Here is a 17208-nt window from a genome sequence, read left to right as displayed (position 1 = left end):
CCCACTTTACCTGGTGCAGAAGCAGCCCACAGATGTCTGAGGTGGGAGGAACTTCAAGAAGTGGGGACGACATAGACAGGCTGGATCATGCCCAAGGGCTATGTCCTCCTCCAGGAGGCCACCAAGGGGCTCTCAGCACAAATCTTTTAACATACAAAGAAAAGCCCAGTCCTGTGGGCTGGACTGGATGACCCCCACATCCCAGCCCAGCCCAGCAGGACAGGCCATGCGGGATTACTGGGTCAGACTCTGAGCTCTTCTGGGTGCTGCGAGACACAGGCAAACTGTCTGTGAACATGGAAAACCAGGACAAAATGCCAGCTTCAGAAGAACATGTGCATGGGGACAATACAGAAAAGACCTGAAGGGGATCTCAAAATAGACAATGTGAAGCAGAAGAACTCACCAATGAACCCATGAACCACAAATTGGATGTTGAGATGCCAAACAGAGGCACCCCCCTGGTTGTGGGGGTCATCCAACTGCCTGTAAGGCCACTGTGGGGTGCAGGCTGGTGATAAACAGGTTTCCTTGTCCTTAGGTTCATAACCTGATTGAATGTTCCAAACTGCTCTGGCTGAGTGAGGGAAGAAGTCAGGAGTGTGCTGGGACTTGCCCAGGTCCACCTGAGCCACACCAGCCAAACCCAGTGTGCTGCGTGTGTCATGTCAAGGGGTGGGGAACGGAGTGGTGGTAGATGTAAATGTCTTGAACACTGTAGGACCTGAGCAGGGTGCACGTGGTGTGGAATAAGGGGTGGAGATTGTACTGGCTGGGATGGAGCTAATTTTCTTGTTCGCAGCCCCTGCTGATGGTGCCCAGAACAGCTTTGACAACACTCTGATGATGTAGCAGTTGCTGAGCAGCACTGGCGCAGCCTCAAGGCCTTCGCTGTTTCTCACTCAGCCCTTACAGTGTAGAGGCTGGAGGTGGCAAGAGGCTGGAGGCGACAAAGCCAGGAGAGCTGACCCCAACTCACCAAAGGGATATTCCACACCATATGACCTCATGGTCAGCAATAGAACTGAGGAGGCAGGTGTGTTCTTCAAAACATCCTTTGCTCAGAGACAGGCTGAGCATATATATCTCCTGCTCTGAGTGATTACTTCTCCACTTATTAAATTGTCTTTATCTTGACCCACGAGATTTTCTTTCTTGCTTTTGCCCTTCCAGTTCCCTCCCCCATCCCGCTGCTGGGGATTGAGCAAGTGATTGGGTGGGCGCTGCCACATGGGGTCACCCCCAACATGTGCACAGAGCAAGTAGGTTGTGCTGGTGAGGTCCCTGGTGTCTCAGTAGATCACAGGCCAGGAGCTGACTCAAGGATTGAGCAAGTGGCTGCGGGTCACTGACACCCGAGCAGCTGACAGGCCCAGCGCAGGCACACGGCTTGTGTCACAGCCTGTGAGGTCACTTGTGCCTTAGTGTCTCACAGGCGAGCAGACAGCAAGTGGGTGGATGTGACGTGGTCAGGTCACTGGTGCCTGAGGAGCTGAGGGCAAGAGGGAGGAACATGGCTTGGGATGTACTTGTGTTGTCACTCCTGGCTGAATGGCTGATAGGCCAGGACCAGGTGCACGTCCTTACAGGTGCTGGGGAGGTCACCAGGTGTCTGAGTCAGCCACCCCTGAGTAGCTCACAGGCCTGGAGTAGGCCCATGGCATGTGTAGGTGCTTGTAATGTCACTGCTGCCTGAGCAGCTGATAGGCCACGAGCAGGCCCATAGTTCGTGTAGGTGGTTTTGTGGTCGTGGGTGTCTGAATAGCCAATAGGCCAGGAGCAGCCCATATCAGACAGAGATGCTACGACATCACCAGTGGCTGAGTAGTAGATGGGCCAGGAACATGCACATGGCTCATGTTGGTGCTCCTGATGTCACCAAAACAATAGTTAGACTACACGCAAATACGGCATTTTGGAAGAACAGTTGTCACCAGAACTGATAGACTGCACACACACGTGTGACAGTATAACCAATGAGCACACAGTGTTAGCAGTAGAGGTGTGAGGTCACTGTCAGTATAACCAATGAGAACATAGCGGTGGCAGTAGGAGCTGTGAGGTTGCTGTCAGTATAACCAATGAGCACACAGCAGTGGCAGTGGGAGCTATGAGGTCACTATCAGTGTGACCAATGAGCACACAGCAGTGGCAGTGGGAGCTGTGAGGTCACTATCAGTGTGACCAATGAGCACACAGAGGTGGCAGTAGAGGGTGTGAGGTCACTGTCAGTATAACCAATGAGCACACAGCGGTGGCAGTAGGAGCTGTGAGGTCACTGTCTGTATAACCCATGCACACACTGGCAGTACGAGGGTGCAGTGCTCATGTCACCGGTGACACCCCATGGACATGGAGCTCGGTGCAGACCGTCCATGTGCTGTCACAGGGTCCCCACGAGGTACAGGAGCTGCCCGGCCTCGTGTCTGCGAGGCCAAAGGAGCAGCCCCTGCAGCCCTGGCTGCAGCCGTAGGGGTTGGGGTGGCTCGGGGGATGTGCCCGGGCACGGCGCCCGGAGGAAAGCACAAACTTCCTGCCCGTGCCGCGGCGGGAGCGCGGGGGCTGTTGTTTGTGCACCTGCAGGCTGCAGCTCTGATCCACCTGTGGGGAATAACGGCCCCTCGGTGACACCCTGACAGGCAGGGACACATCTGAGACTCTGGGCTGCACGTCTGCTGCCAGGACAGGGACGTGTCCCAGCTCCAGCTCCTGTGAGGGACCTTCTGTGGGCTCTCCAGGGAGCGGTGGGTGAGCCAGCGCTCCTGGGATGGGGCTCTGTCCTGGGCTAAGGCCCTTTCCCAGCTGCTGCTCCCAGCACAGTGGGGTCTGTCACAGGGGCTGTTTCCTTCCCTTCCTGACACAACCCCGGTGCAGTCCCAGCGCCATGGGTCTTGTGGCACCAGAGTAACTGGACACTCTCACCTCGGGCTCTTGGATGTGCCTGTCACGGGACATGCTCAGTGCTCCTGGTCCACACTCAGAGCTCAAGGGATGAAAAAACTGTTTGCCCCACTGCAACCAGCCCTGTCCTGTGACACTCCACCATTGCAGTGATGTGGCACCTGCAGTGGAGCCGTCCCTCATATATGGTCATGAACGGCACTGGACAAGTTCATTGGAGGACTGGACTGTGTCAGAGGGGAGATAGCTCCCAATAATGTCTAAAAAGGTGCTGCTGCTGCTTTGATTGGCTCCTCCTGTAACTGGGGGGCATTTGCAGAGATATATTGCCCTCCTGTTACCGTTGTTCCCATGAGTCCCCTGGAGATGTGGCAGGGAGTGCGGCACAGAGGGATGCGCCATCAGGGCAGGAGGCTCGGGATGGGCACAGAGGGACTCCTGTCCCCTCAGATGCTGTGGCTGCTCCTCTGGGTACAGATGTGCAGGGGTAAGTGCTGACTCCCTTGTCCCACCACCCAGAGCCAGTGGGTACCAGTGTGGTCATGGGGATCTGTCTGGGAATGGGGTTTCTTTGCAGGTGCTGCTTAGACAAGAGGCAGAAGGTGCTCAGATCCATGGAGCCTCTGCCCTTCCCTGTGCCTGTCTGGGTGGGAGAGAGTGTTTCCTTTTCCAGGGCTCCAGTGTTCAGGGCAGCCTGTGCCTGGCTGGATTCACAGACACCCTGTCCTGGGTACCTTTTGGGACCCCTTGTTCCCAGCACTCTGCCTCTGGAGCCAGTGGTGGCCTCACTGGTGACGGCAGCACCCAGAGATCCCCAGGGCACTGCCAACCTCTGGGGTGCCCCAGAGGGTTTGTGTGCTGCTCAGTGCCCCTTGTTCAGAGGGAAACCTGACCCCACGAGGGCAGTTTGTGCCCCACAGAGAGAAGAGGACGGAGACATCTGCAGTAGAGACATGTCCTTCCTGGGGGGCCTGGACCAGGGCAGGGGCTGGGCCGATGCCAGGGGAGAGGAGGGAATGTGGGATCCTCTGGATGGTCTCAGTGGGAACAGGGATAGCCCTGGGGATGGGCTGGGTTTGGATGGTGCCGGGACAAGTGATTTACACGGGAAGCTGCAACCTTGGGTACACAAGGCTGTTCAGGGGGTGCTGGGCTGGACGGAGCGGGTGCCCAGTGCAGGGCTGGGCAGTGTGTGGGTGGGCATGGGTGGGAGCCAGGTGGCTGTTGGGGTGGGAAGAGGTGCCTTGTGTGGTGGGAGGGAGAATGATCCAGCAGTGCTTGACCTGGGCACCCCCAGCCTTGTGCAGCTGTGGAGACAGAACAGAACCTCACACTGCACTGGGGACAGCGTGGAGGGGAGGAGGCTCCCACCCTGTTACCCCTGACTCTGCCCAGGCAGGAGGTTCCCCCAGACCTGCAGCATGGGGGCTTGGTGCTCTCCTGACTCATCCCGTGTTGGTGTTTGAAGGTGCTGAGGAGGTGAGGCTGGCGGATGATGGCAGGCGCTGTGCTGGAAGAGTGGAGGTGAAACACCAGGGACAGTGGAGGACTGTCTGTGGTCTCTCCTGGAGCATGAACAATGCAGCAGTCATTTGTAAAGAGCTGGACTGTGGATCTGCTGTTGGAGCTCACCAGTACGGACACTTTGTGCCAGGATCTGGCCCCATTTGGATGGATGATATCGAATGTGATGGCACCGAATCTGCCCTGTCTGACTGCGCACATGCAGGATGGCGTGAACGTTACTGTGATCACAGTGTCGATGCTGGAGTGACGTGTTCAGGTAAGGGGTCACCCTGTTCCCCACCCTTGGGGCTGCGATGCGGGGAGGGCCCTGGCTGTGCCCTCAGGGAACAAAAAACATGAGCTAGAGCAGGTGCCAGTGATGCTGATCCTATTGCTGAGCTGGGACGGTCTTTGCTCCTGTTCCCAGTCCCTGGGGAAAGCCCAGAGTGAGCCTACCCCTGGGCAAACTAACCCTGCCACAGTATCTCAGCCCCACCTCGGTCAGTGTCATGGGCTGCACATGAATCCTCCATCCTGCCCTGGGTTGTCCACTGGTTTGCATTGGTCTCCCCCCATTCTGCCAGTTCCCAGCCAACAAGTCTGAGGATCCCTGTGCTGGAAACACCACAGGTGGCACTTGTTCGGCACCCATACCTTGGAGGAAGAGCATGAGATGGCTGGTCACACAGCACTGTTCCCCCTCAGAGACATGCGAATCTTGATGGAGGGACTTTTCAGAGAGCAGGAGCGCTGGGCGCTGGGCAGCAGAGGCGGCGGCACACGGCTCCTCGCTGTCAGTCCCCAGGGCTTGGCTGTGTGGTCCAGCACTGCCAGGCTTAAGGAGCTTGGCAGCTGTTTGAGTCTGTCTGCTTCTCCTGCATCACCACATGCACAGACTGGTCCTGGGATGTCCCTGGTGCTGTGATAGCCCTGTGGGCACAGGACCCCATGCAGGCAGCACTGACCAGCTGCTCAACCCCTCCTGCCTGCCCACAGGTCTCCACACTGACCCATGAAGCAGAGTCTTTGCCAGCACTTGCTGACTCTCATCTGTGCTGCTGTCACCCCTCTGAGGCAGCGTGAGGCCAGGGGAACATGAGGGTCTCCTGTGCCCCTGCCTGGTCATTGGCCTGGTGTCACATCCCACCCAGAGGTACGGCTGAGGGGAGAGGTGACTCAAGTTCATCGGCCCCCTTGTTTGCAAAAGAGTGTACCGGGTACCTAAGGTCCATAAACAAAATGCTTTTATTTTGCAGCTTGGCCCTATTGGCAAATGATTTGGTGGCAGAAGGGTTTACATGATTTAAGGTCAATTGAGAAACATAAAAAGTTTGCGGCACATGTGGGGCTGTAGATTTTATGTTGCTGCATTACTTCTAAAAGGGAAAGCAAAAGAATAGAAGTATAGGAAAGAAATGAAAGATCACCATCCTTATGGCTCCACTTTGTATATGATGGGATTCATAGTCTGAGATCCAGCGATGTGCAGCGTCCTCCGGTGTCTTGTTCAGTTCCTGTGGTGACACTGGTGGGCAGAGTGGTCCTCAGGATGGTGGGTGCTCGCCACTCCAGTGCTTGCACAGCTGGGCTGTTACAGTCGTCTGGATTGCCTGCTTGAACAATCTTTGTTGTTTTGTGGAGGTGTTGCTTGGGGTGATGGCAAAAGATGGAAAAGTCCTGAAGGGTCTCGAGCGGTTAGGACTTTTCTCCCTTAGCGCCATGCTGGGCCTATTAGAAGACGGGGCTATGTGCCCTTCAACCTGTCCCCTACTTCCTGTATCAGTCAACCAGTATTTGGCTGTGGCTGCCAAGCCACAATGTTCATATGTAAATCACAATTCACCTTATCCTGAATGTTTCATCTCCTGCTACTGGGGATGTCCCATCTCCTGTAGATGGATGAACTGGTTTGCCACAATGTTTGAGACATTATCCTTTTCAGCCTCTGACACCTGGGACCTGTGCACCCTTGGGCAGACACTGTGTCCCTGGCTGAGAACATCCCCACCTTGAGCAGGCAGGGGAGGGTTCTGGAAAGCACCAGCCATGATAACAGCTGCTCCATTTCTGTGCTCTGGGACATCTCTCACCTAAAAGGAAACTCTCAACACCCCAGGAACCCCGCTGGGATCAGAGTGCACTTCTGTTTGCACCCAGGTGATGATGGTCCTGCCTGGCCCAAGCTCTGCAGGGGCTGAGCAGCTGCAGCTTTGTCATCATCTGGGCCAGTTCTCCTGAACCCCAGCTGCTCACACGGCTGCGGTGCTGGGGGGACCGTGCCGGGCAACACAGAGGACCTTGTGTGGGAGCCCTTTGTCTGAGCAGCACCTGTGGCTGTGAGTGTGTGGCAGACACACATCTCAGGTGCTCCGATGGTGTAGAGAAGGGGCGGAGGGTCTTGGATGTGTTTGGGTCACCAGCACTTCCCCAACAGCTTCCTCTGGGACGTGCAATGGCAGATTGGCCATAGCTTGCTTGGGGGTGATGCGGGATGTGGACATGTAACTGCCAGAGAGTTCTGGGGAACTCCCTGGTGTGATGTTGAGTTTTCCTGTTTGGTTACTTTTTGTTTCTTTGTTTGGTTAGGTTTGTTTGTGGATTTGTTTGTTTCCTTGTTTTCTTTTGGTTTGGTTTTCCACCCGGCTCCAGGATTTGTCCAGCTGGTGGAGGGGAAGAGCCGCTGCTCAGGACGTGTGGAGATCCGTGATGGGGACCAGTGGAAAACTGTTTGTGATTCCCACTTTGGCCCCAAAGCTGCTGAGGTGGTCTGCAGGGAGCTGCAGTGCGGTGTGGCCCTGCCTGTGTCTGGAGGAGGTCACCTTGGAGAAGGGGTTGGTCCCATGTGGGATGGAGAGCTGCAGTGTGTGGGGAATGAGTCCCTCCTGTCCTCCTGCCCCACGGGGTCCTCCCGGGACCAGGCCTGCACCCAGATGAACAGCGCTGCTGTCAGCTGCACACGTAAGGACTCAGGGTGGGGTGTTGGACACTGGGGCTGTGCCAGGGGTTGGGAGCAGAGCAAGGACCAGGTTGGGTGCACGTAGGACAGGAGGGATCATGGGACTGTCTGGAGCATGAAAATTGTGCAGAAGGAGAAGAAAGGCCTCTGTCCCTCTAGCCTTTCCGCCAGCTACCGACGGTACAAAAGCACCAACCCGTCCTCTCTCCTCCTCTGTCCCCAGAGTACACAGCGTTCAGGCTGGTGAACGGCAGCACAGCGTGTGTGGGGAGGGTGGAGGTCCAGGTACTGGGGACCTGGGGGACCCTCTGTGCCTCCCGCTGGGATCTCTCGGATGCCCACATTCTGTGTCATCAACTGCACTGTGGGTTTGCTGAGTCCATTCCTGGAGGAGAGTATTTTGGGAGAGAGATTGGCCCTGTCTGGAGAGACTCATTCCACTGTGATGGGACTGAAGCCCACCTGGGACAGTGCCCAGTGACCACCCTGGGGGCCTCCCCATGCTCCCACGGGAACAACGCTGCTGTCATTTGCTCAGGTGAGTGCTGGGAAAATGGTGCATTAGCTCCATTTCCCTTTGTGTGCGACACGGCCACCCAAAGCAGGGGTCCAGCACCATGCTGAATTTCTCCCTGGAGGAGCCCTGGCTTCCCCAGGAGCTGCCTGGAGGGCTTTCTCTGCTCAGACTGACTGCTGTGCTCTGGGAGAGCTGAGGTCTGAACAGAGGCATCTACCCCTGGGACAGCGCCTTAGGCCCCGGCACCACTGCCAGGCCCAGGTTCCATAGGATGAGCCCAGGACAGGGCTGCAGGTCTTTGATCCATCCCTGCAGCTGCAGACCTTTGCTCCATCCCTGCAGCTGCAGACAAATGCATCCCATCCCCACAGAGAGCCCTGCAGAGCCCCATCCCAACACCCAGCAGCAGCAGACCTGGGTGTGAGCTGCAGACAGGGCCTGGGCTTTGCCCTCGCTTCTTGTCAGCACAGGGCTCAATCTTGTCCTGTTTGGTTGGACAATCCCCCCTTGCCCTCCTCCCTGGAGGCTGCCGTGCTGCCCGGTGCCGCTGATGGCTGTGGCTCCTCTGCTCTCCCCAGGCCCAGCCGACTCTGCATCCCTGCGGCTGGTGGGCGGAGGGAGCCGGTGTGACGGGCGAGTGGAGATCTTCCAGCGTGGGACGTGGGGCAGAGTCCTGGACGACCAGTGGGACGTGCAGGAGGCCAGCGTGGTGTGCCGGCAGCTGCGGTGTGGAGAGGCAGAAAAAGCCTACAACCCCCCAAAGCCTGAGCGAGGGACGGGCCCCGTGGGGCTGCGAGGGGTCCGGTGCGCAGGGCACGAGGCCAACCTGACCCTCTGCAACACCTCCCTGTCCAGGAGAGCCCTGTTGGGAGGGGTTGTGGAGGACGTGGGAGTCATTTGCTGGGGTGAGCGGTGCTGCATGGACCCCCAGATGATGGGGTGGGGGGGCAGCCACCCCCTGACAGCACCTGAGGTTTCTCCCCACTGCAGGGAGCCGGCGGGTCCGGCTGGTGAACAGGTCCGGGTGCTGCGCAGGGAGAGTGGAGATCTACTACCACGGCAGCTGGGGGACCGTCTGTGACAATGGCTGGGACCTGTCTGATGCCGCCGTCGTTTGCCACCAGCTGGGCTGCGGAGGGGCAGTGGAGGCGGCCGGCTCCACTCGGTTCGGGGAAGGCTCCGGGCAGATCTGGCTGGATGGTGTGAACTGCTCTGGGGCTGAAGCTGCTCTCTGGGACTGCACTGCCGGGCCCTGGGGGCAGCATGACTGTGGGCACAAAGAGGACGCGGGCGTCATTTGCTCAGGTCTGTGCTGGGAGATGTGCCGGGATGGTTCCTGGGGAGGCCAGGATGCAGGGAAAGCTGGCCACGGCCAAGGCTGTCCCTGGCTGAGCCCCGCCTGTGGACACCCATGCACGGGTGCCCTCAGTCCCACTGGGGTCCCTGGGGAGCTCAGCTGTCCCCCAGGGTGAGCGGGGAGAGCAGGGGAGTGTGTCCATCAGGGACTTCTCTCAGCCCTGGGTGCAAGGGGGACTTGCTGGCCCTGCCCTGCCTGGCTGGGGGCCTGCGGAGCGCAGAGGTGTCCTGGCTCCCACAGCCCCAGACCAGCCTGTTCCTCTTGCTGCCTCTTTCCTCCCAGAGTTTGTGGCCCTGAGGCTGGAGAACAGCGACGGCTGCTCCGGGCGCCTCCAGGTTTTCTACAACGGGACGTGGGGGAGTGTTTGCTCCAACTCGATGACTCCTGACACAGTGTCGCTGGTGTGCAGGGAGCTGGGCTGTGGGGGTGGAGGATCCCTGGAAACAGGCCTGCCCTATGGCAGGGTGTCTGGCCCTGCCTGGCTGGGTTACGTGCAGTGTGGGGAGGGAACCAGCTCCTTCTGGCAGTGTCTGTCTGCTCCTTGGGACCCACAGTCATGCGATGACCTGCGAGATGAGACCCACATCACCTGCAATGGTAACTCTGAGCTACTCGGGCACTGGTGCCACTCCAACTTCTGCTCTCCTCTGGGCATGGCCAAATGCAGAGAAAGAGCTTGGAGGGGCTTTTCTGCTCTCTGTCAGACCTGTCTGCTGCCAGTGGCACAAATGTGACCACAGGTCTCAGAGCCCCACATGTCCAGGAGCAGTTGCCACCCAGCAGTGCCTGGGGGAGGCAGTGACATCTCCAAGTGAGGTCTCAGCAGAGACCAGATGGGGTTCAGAGGAGCCTCCCCTCCATGGACACCCCGTGCTGCTCTGTGACCAAGATGGCACACAGAGGCACAAGCAGAGCTCAGCCCCACTCTCTTCTACACAATCCCTTGAGCCAGCCCCTTCACCACAGTGTTTCCTTCTTCAGGGAGACACACAGAACTGCCCCCAGAGCCTCTGGCCCCGTGCCCCAACTCCACCAGCTGCACAGGTAGGGAGCTGCTCCTCTGTGTGCTCCTCTTGCCTGGCAGGGCTCTGCTGTCTGAGTGCCATGGGAGCTCTTTGCCTTCTCCAGACAGGGAGAAGATCCGTGCCGTGGGAGGCGAGGACGGGTGCTTGGGCAGAGTGGAGCTCTGGCATCACGGCTCCTGGGGGACAGTGTGCGATGACTCCTGGGACATGCGGGATGCCCAAGTGGCGTGCAGGCAGCTGGGCTGTGGGCCCGCGGTGTCTGCCCTGCATGAGGCTGCTTTTGGGGTGGGGCAAGGCCCCATCTGGCTGGAGTGGGTGGAGTGCCGGGGGACGGAGTCGTCTCTGCAGGACTGCTGGGCCTGGCCTGGGGACGGACATGCTTGCCGGCATAAGGAAGATGCTGCTGTGCGCTGCTTGGGTGAGCGGGGGCTGGGACCCCTTGCTCAGATATCGGCAGGGAGCTGGGGAAGGCCTTTCACCCGCTTGGCCCTGGCACAGCCCCTGAGCTCCCGAGAGCAGGAACGTTCCTGTGGGGTGCAGCAGCCTGGTGCCATGCAGGGAGCAGCCTCGGTGGAACTGGATGTCCTTGGGCCACTGCCCATGGGGCCCTGCAGCTCCAGGGCCATCCCCTGGGCTGCCTGTGCCACCCTGCCTGCCACCTAGAGCAGAGGCCCCGGGCCCTGTCCTGGGTCCCTTTCTAGCCCTACGGGAGGGGCAATTTGGCTGGGATGTGTCAGGGACACCTACAGACACACACGGGTGTGTTGGAGGGGAGGCTCCCTGGTACGTGCACTCCCACCCTCTCAGCCCAGCTCTCCTTTTCCTCCTCTGCAGCTGCACCCAGGACAGAAGCATCCCCATCCCAAGCAGGTAACTTGTCCTCCCCCCAGGGCTGGGTATCCCAGGGCCAGACTCTGACTCACAGTTGGGTGGGAGGGGCTGGAGTGTGAAACTCCCAGGAGGAGGCACTGGGGTGGTTGTGTGGGGGTTGAGGAGGGCTGTAATTCACCCAGCAGGGTGGAATCTTCTCCATCACTCACCCCCTTGCTGCCTTGTGCAATGGGGGCCAGGACAGGGAAGGTTCAGATTGGATATTAGGAAAAAATTCCTCACAGAGAGGCTTGTGAAGTGGTGGAATAGGCTGCCCAGGGAAGTGGTGGAGTCACCATCCCTGGAGGTGTTTAAAAAGCGTATAGAAGAGGTTCTTAGGGACAGGGTTTAGTGCTAGAGTTAGGTAGTGGTTGGACTCGATGATTTGAAATGATTCTATGATTCTATGACTGGTGCTGCCTCCACCTCTCCCAGGGCTGGTGCTGTTCTTCCATGTTCTTGCCCATGCAGATCCCACCCGGGGCCATCCGACTGTCAATGGGAGAATCTCAGTGCCCGTCATCATCTGCATCATCCTGGGGGCCCTTCTCTGCCTGCTCCTGGCCCTGCTGGCCAGGCAAGTGCTCAGTGCCAGGGCTGGGCACAGAGGTGCGTCCTTCCACAGAGGTCCCAGTGATGCCTCCTGGAAGGGCTATGGGTGCTGCGGGGGGTCAGCAAGGGGCACAAGCAGAGCTGAGGGGATGAGACTGTGTGCTGCCACCTGTCCCACGCACCCCATTGACTCTCTGGCCATAGGGCACCAGCAGCAAGGAGTGGAGAGAGCCCAGAGGTGGTGGGAGCAAGAGATGGCGCAAGGAGAGAAATGGAAGAGCAGGACCAGGGAAGATGTTATCCTGTGGGAGATGTTATCCTGGGGGAGATGACCAAGGCTGGCAGTGCTCTGGGTAGTGCTGGAAGGTGCTCTGGGGCAAAGGAGAAGACAGGAGGAACACAAAGCAGCAGGGCCCATCTCCACGGTGTCAGGCCCCAGGCTGACGCTCTGCCTGCCCTTGGTAAGGCTGTGGCCCTACTATGGACTCACGGGGCAGACAGGGGTCAGCTCCAGGTGGAGGGGAAACATGGGAGCTGCTCTGGGGTCAGACAAGGGGGGATGACCCAGGGGCCAGAGGGGCTTGAGCACTGTCTCCAAGGGGATGATGTGAGGGTGATGCTGCCCCAGATCATCTCCACAGTGATGCGGCCCTCACTGGGGATGTGGCAGCTGTTCCTGGACAGCACAATGGGGCTGTGCTGTTGGAGGCAGTCCTGGGCTGGGCCAAGGAACAGGTCTGGGGGAGCACAGTGGGGTCCCATCGCCCCTCTGCCTGTCCCTGTGCCAGCTCTGCCTCTGTCCCCAGGCTCCAGGGCAGCCCAGGAGCTCTTCCCTGAGGCTGTGTATGAGGAGATCGGTTACAGCCCAGCGTGGGAGAAGCAGGCGAGGTTTGGTTGCTCAGGTGGGTGTGGGCACATCTGCAGGACCCTTTCCCCTGGCCCCACCCCAGGCCTGATCCTCTGAAGCCCCCAGCCCGTGGTCCCTGCAGTGCTGGGGCTGTGTGGTCTGTGGGGAGAGCACCCCAGTCTTGGGCCCAGGAGAGGAGCTTCCTCCCAACCAGCTTTGCCCATCACAGCTGGACAGCCCCTCTCTTCCTGCCCCTGCACCCCACTTGACCAGTGAGGGATGAGCTGTCCTGGGGCAGCTCTGGGAGCACCTTTGAGACAGGGCTTGTCCCAGGGGAGCAGGGTGAATTCCCAGCCCTCCTCCCCATGCAGACCCATCTCTGTGGGTCCCCCTTCCCCAGCAGTGCTGGCCACGAACCAGGTCCGTGGGCTCGCTCCATAACTCCTGTTACGCATCTCTCCAGGCTCCTCTTCAGAGCAGTCCCTGACCCGGCTGCAGCCCTACCCTGGATACCGTGAGGAGGAGGATGGTCTGGGATCAGCACCAGGTAATGAAGCAGGAAGGGGCTGATCTGCCTGCAGGCAAGTGATGGACAGAGGTGTCACTGAGTGTCACCGTCAGAGATGGAGAGGATCTGAGGGTCTCCTGTGCTGCTGCCAACACCAGTGCCTCCCATCCTCTGCTCTGCAGGATGTATCTTCTCACTGTCACCAGCTCCCCTCTCTTTTCAGATGTTCTTGTTCTGCATGGCGATGACCCAGCAGAGGGCTACGATGATGCCAGGGAGGTTTCTCACCCTGAGGAAGACGATGCCCCTGGACAGGGAGCTTGGGAAATGCCCAGGTGGCCAGAGGACGGAGCAGGACCCTGGGATAAACCCAGAGGTGAGAGGGAAATTCAGCACTGCTAGTTCCTGGGGTGCCATCCCTGCTGCCACCCTAGTTTCTGCTGTACTGAGACCTAAACCTCCTGGAAAGGGGGAACCTGCCCCAGGAGTTTCCCGTGGAGGGACTGAAGGGTGGGAGAAGGAGCTGAATGTGGTGAGGAGCAGGGAGGAAGGTGATGCACAGACCCCATGGGGTGAACTGCAATGTCCCGTCTTGGTGCTTGCAGGGGGCAGCCTGTGCTCCCAGAGAAGTGCCGGCGTCCCTGGAGCTGAAGGAGACACCTCATCCCTGTCCCCGGGGAGCATGGGCTATGATGATGCTGAAGAGATCTCTCTGGCACATCCTTGTGAGGACACAAAGGCTGTGACAGAGCTGGGTGCACAGCAATCCCTGAGCCCCCCGCCAGGAGAGCCCACCCCTGCTCTGCAGGTGGGTGCAGCCGGGAGGGAGGAGAGGTCTGTGCAGCTGGGAGAGCCCTGAGCACTGGGGAACTGCCTCCTTTTGCCCATGGGCAGCAGAAACAGCCCAGAGTTTCCTCTATTTTTTCCCCATTTTTACGCTGTGCATATTTGTTCTTATTAAAAGTCTCAGTGGACTTTGACCAGGAGCTGGTTTGTGTCTGCCCAGGCGTCAGGAAATCTTCCTGAGTTTGATCAGGGGCAGCAGAGAACAAACACATGGCGGTGGGGAAGGGGTTTGCCTCAGGGACGACAGGTTTGGGGTCAGGTTGTGGGGCTGCTAGAGCCCGTGGTCCCTGTGGAATAATCCTGCTGACAGAGACGTTTCCATCCTGCTTGCCACAGGCAGTTTCTAGTCAAAATGGCTCTCTAATAGGTCCCATGATGCACCCCAGTGCCCATTTCTTCACCTCAAGATCTCCCAGCTGCTCTTTCCCCCAGGCCCTGCCTGGGCCAGGCTGGTCCCACAGTGCAGAGGCCATGACAGAGCTGCCAGTCAGGGTAAGTCCTGGGCTGTGACCCCGCAGAAGTGAACCCTAAGGTGGTCAAGGTGCCCTTTAAACTCCAGATGGCCCCAGAGGTGATGATGGCCCACAGATCTCCTCCTGCAATGGTCAGGAGGCACATGGGTCCCCGAAGCCCGTCCTTGTCAATGACTCTCCTGTTCTTGCTCAGCAACAACCTAGAAAGACTCTTTTGGAGCAGTGACGGTCATGCAGGCACTACACCTGCAGCCAAACATTTTCAAGCTCATTCTCAAAGCTGAAAAGACAGTAGCTTTGCTTGGGCAGTCTGTCCCTCTCTCCTCCTCTCAGTTGTTCTCAGTCACAACAAAAGCCCAACTTCCCTGGAATATTTGGATATGGAAACGGGGGACAGTTGAGACACTTGTGCTGTGAGCCCTGGCTCTGGGCTGAGAGGATGGAAAGCACAGCAGCTTGTGCAATGCTCAGGAAATGCAGAGGAAGGTACATTTGAAAAGTAAAAATGACATTCAGTGGTTGAGCTGGGGCTGTTTGGGAGTCACAGTGTGATGGCTGGTGACCTTCCATGCTAGACCCCAGGGGAGCCACTGCTGGTATTTCTGTCCTGACCTGTGCCCTGGCAGCAGGGAGGAACTGAATGCAGAGGGATGTTCATGTGGGGCCTCAGATGGATTCCCCTGTGCTTGAATCTCCCTGCTGATGCCCAGAGAGGAGCGTGTCTGTGTTTCATCAAACATTGCAGCAGGAGGGCAAAGTGGGGAGGCATGAAACTCTGCTCAGGACAGTGTGTGACTGAACAACACTGGTGCCCATGCTCCCCAGGGGACGAACCTCAGCATGGCTTTGCCAGCTGTCCTTGGCACATCAGAAGTCCAGCTGTGACAAACCTCCAGACAGAGGATGCTGCCACTCAGACCTCAGCTCAGGAGAGTGCCCGGCCCTGGGACGGGGGGGATGGTGGTCAGGATGCTCTGGTCTGGGAACTGAGGTCCAGGGAAGGAGGTATATGAGGGGAGCAGTCTGTGCACCATTGAGAATGACAAAGAGGAGAGAGACAGGGTCTTTGCAGAGGCCTCACAAAACAGAGATCCTGATTGTTGATTAGAAGGAGGGACAGCTGGAGATCACCCCAAAAAAGCACTGAATAGAGATTCCTGCCCAGGGGGAGGCGGGAACTTGTGGTGCAAGAAGAAGGCTCCTTCTGCCCCACAGATCTGCAGGTACAGGGCATGGGCAGTGCTGTGGCAAGAGCTGGAGGAGCAAGGAGGGCCAGGGCAGGATGGAAGAAGGCAGATGGGCTCTGCAAAAGTCAAAGGGAGAAAATAATTGCTGAAGCCCAGGGATGAACCAGAGGCCTTTAGATCTCCAGTCTGATGCTCTCCCAGCTGAGCTGCTTCAGCTCTGCCCCAGCAGCCCTTGTGAATGGCTACTGGAAATGGCTAAATGCCTGTCTGCCAATGGGAAGCAGTGAATTCATTAGTTATATTACTTTGCTTGTGAACACGGCTTTGCTTTGTCATTAAATTGCCTTTTGTCTCTACACATGAGTTCTTTCCACTCTGCCCTTCAGTTCTCTTCCCCATTCCCCAGGAGAGGGGGGTGAGTGAGTGGCTGGGTGGGGGCCCAGTGACCAGCTGGGGTCAACCCACCACATTATGGACTTATTTCTACCGTCACTAAAACCAGTAAGAGTAACATGCTTTAAAATACTTTCTTACTCTTCTTGATGTTTATAGGCTTATTTTCTTTAATTTGTTCCTGCCATTCAGTCTTACTTGACGGGATAAGCTGCAGTTTCATGGTGTGTAACCTCTGGCATAATGTTTCAGAATATTGCTTTTTCTTTAATTGATAAGTGTTATCATTTAATGGTAACACCTCTCAGAGAGTGTTTCCACTAAATCATTTCCACTTTCTGGATTTTATCCTTGTTACCAAAGTGTGTATGAGAGGTGTTAGTTTATAACCAAAAAAAGCCAAATGACAGAGTGCTGAAAAGCACAAAGCAGGCCAAATTTTTGTGTGAGGTACACTGGTACAAGACAATTATCTACATTTCCAGTCTCTAAATTTCTAGGCTTGCAGCAGAGAGCCTGGAACCTCTGAGCTCCCTCCATTTGCTCCATGTTTCAGCACTGAAAGTGAAATTACCCCAGGCAGTGGCATTCTTTTGATTTGATTTACAGCCTACAGCACAACATGGATCACAATATTGGCCAGGACACCACAAGACGAATCAAAACACTTTGGGCCAAAAGGTGGGTGTGTTGGCAGTTGCACTTTCCTCCCCCACATGCCCTGAGAACTGGTGTGGCAGTTGCACATCTCCCTCTCAGAACCGGGGCCTTCAATGGGGCAGTTAACGGCTCTTTGTGGACACCCAGAGTCGGTGGGCAGGGTCATCAGCAGAGGAGGGGCCAAGAGCGCCCACAGCCCTGAGAAGCTGAGAAGCTTCTCAAAGGCCCACACTCGGGGGGGCGGGGTGTAGAGAAGCCGAGAAGCTTCTGGAATGGCCACAGCCAGATCTGATCAGACTATAAATGGGGTTCCTGCCGGCGACTCCCCTTGGTGTGGTCTCCTCGGAGCTGTGGGTCTGCCATGCTGCCGGAGTCCCTCCCCTTAGACGGAGAAGCCGTCTGAGGTAACCTCCCGGGATTGAGAGCGCCTCACCTCCGCATGTGTGTGAGTGATAAGTTACTGAATATATGCTTTAATAAGTCCTTGCCTGGTAGGCAAGTGTACCTTCCTCATCTGGGACAGACGAGTGTAAATTCCTGGCCGCAGTAGGCTAGTGTTTATCTATTATAGGCAAAATGGGGCAGAGAGGCCTCTGGTTTGTTTTTCTTG

General features: G+C 57.5%; 1 protein-coding gene across 1 annotated transcript; it reads left to right on the top strand.

Annotated features, from left to right (window-relative positions):
- The first annotated feature begins 3321 nt into the window (after nt 1–3321).
- Nucleotides 3322–13898, top strand: LOC135993599 (scavenger receptor cysteine-rich type 1 protein M130-like). The gene is made up of 14 exons (XM_065643559.1): nt 3322–3388; nt 4370–4684; nt 7057–7365; nt 7587–7901; nt 8459–8785; nt 8871–9185; nt 9520–9834; nt 10231–10281; nt 10366–10680; nt 11097–11132; nt 11604–11741; nt 12491–12586; nt 13263–13415; nt 13645–13898. The coding sequence occupies exons 1-14, from the start codon at nt 3322–3324 to the stop codon at nt 13896–13898; spliced, it is 3006 nt and encodes a 1001-aa protein (XP_065499631.1).
- Nucleotides 13899–17208: the final 3310 nt, after the last annotated feature.

Source organism: Caloenas nicobarica, chromosome 12 (genome assembly GCF_036013445.1).
Source record: "Caloenas nicobarica isolate bCalNic1 chromosome 12, bCalNic1.hap1, whole genome shotgun sequence".
Lineage (NCBI taxonomy): Eukaryota > Metazoa > Chordata > Aves > Columbiformes > Columbidae > Caloenas > Caloenas nicobarica.
The sequence above is the reverse complement of the archived record's forward strand: the minus strand, read 5'-3'. Positions and strand labels throughout refer to the sequence as shown.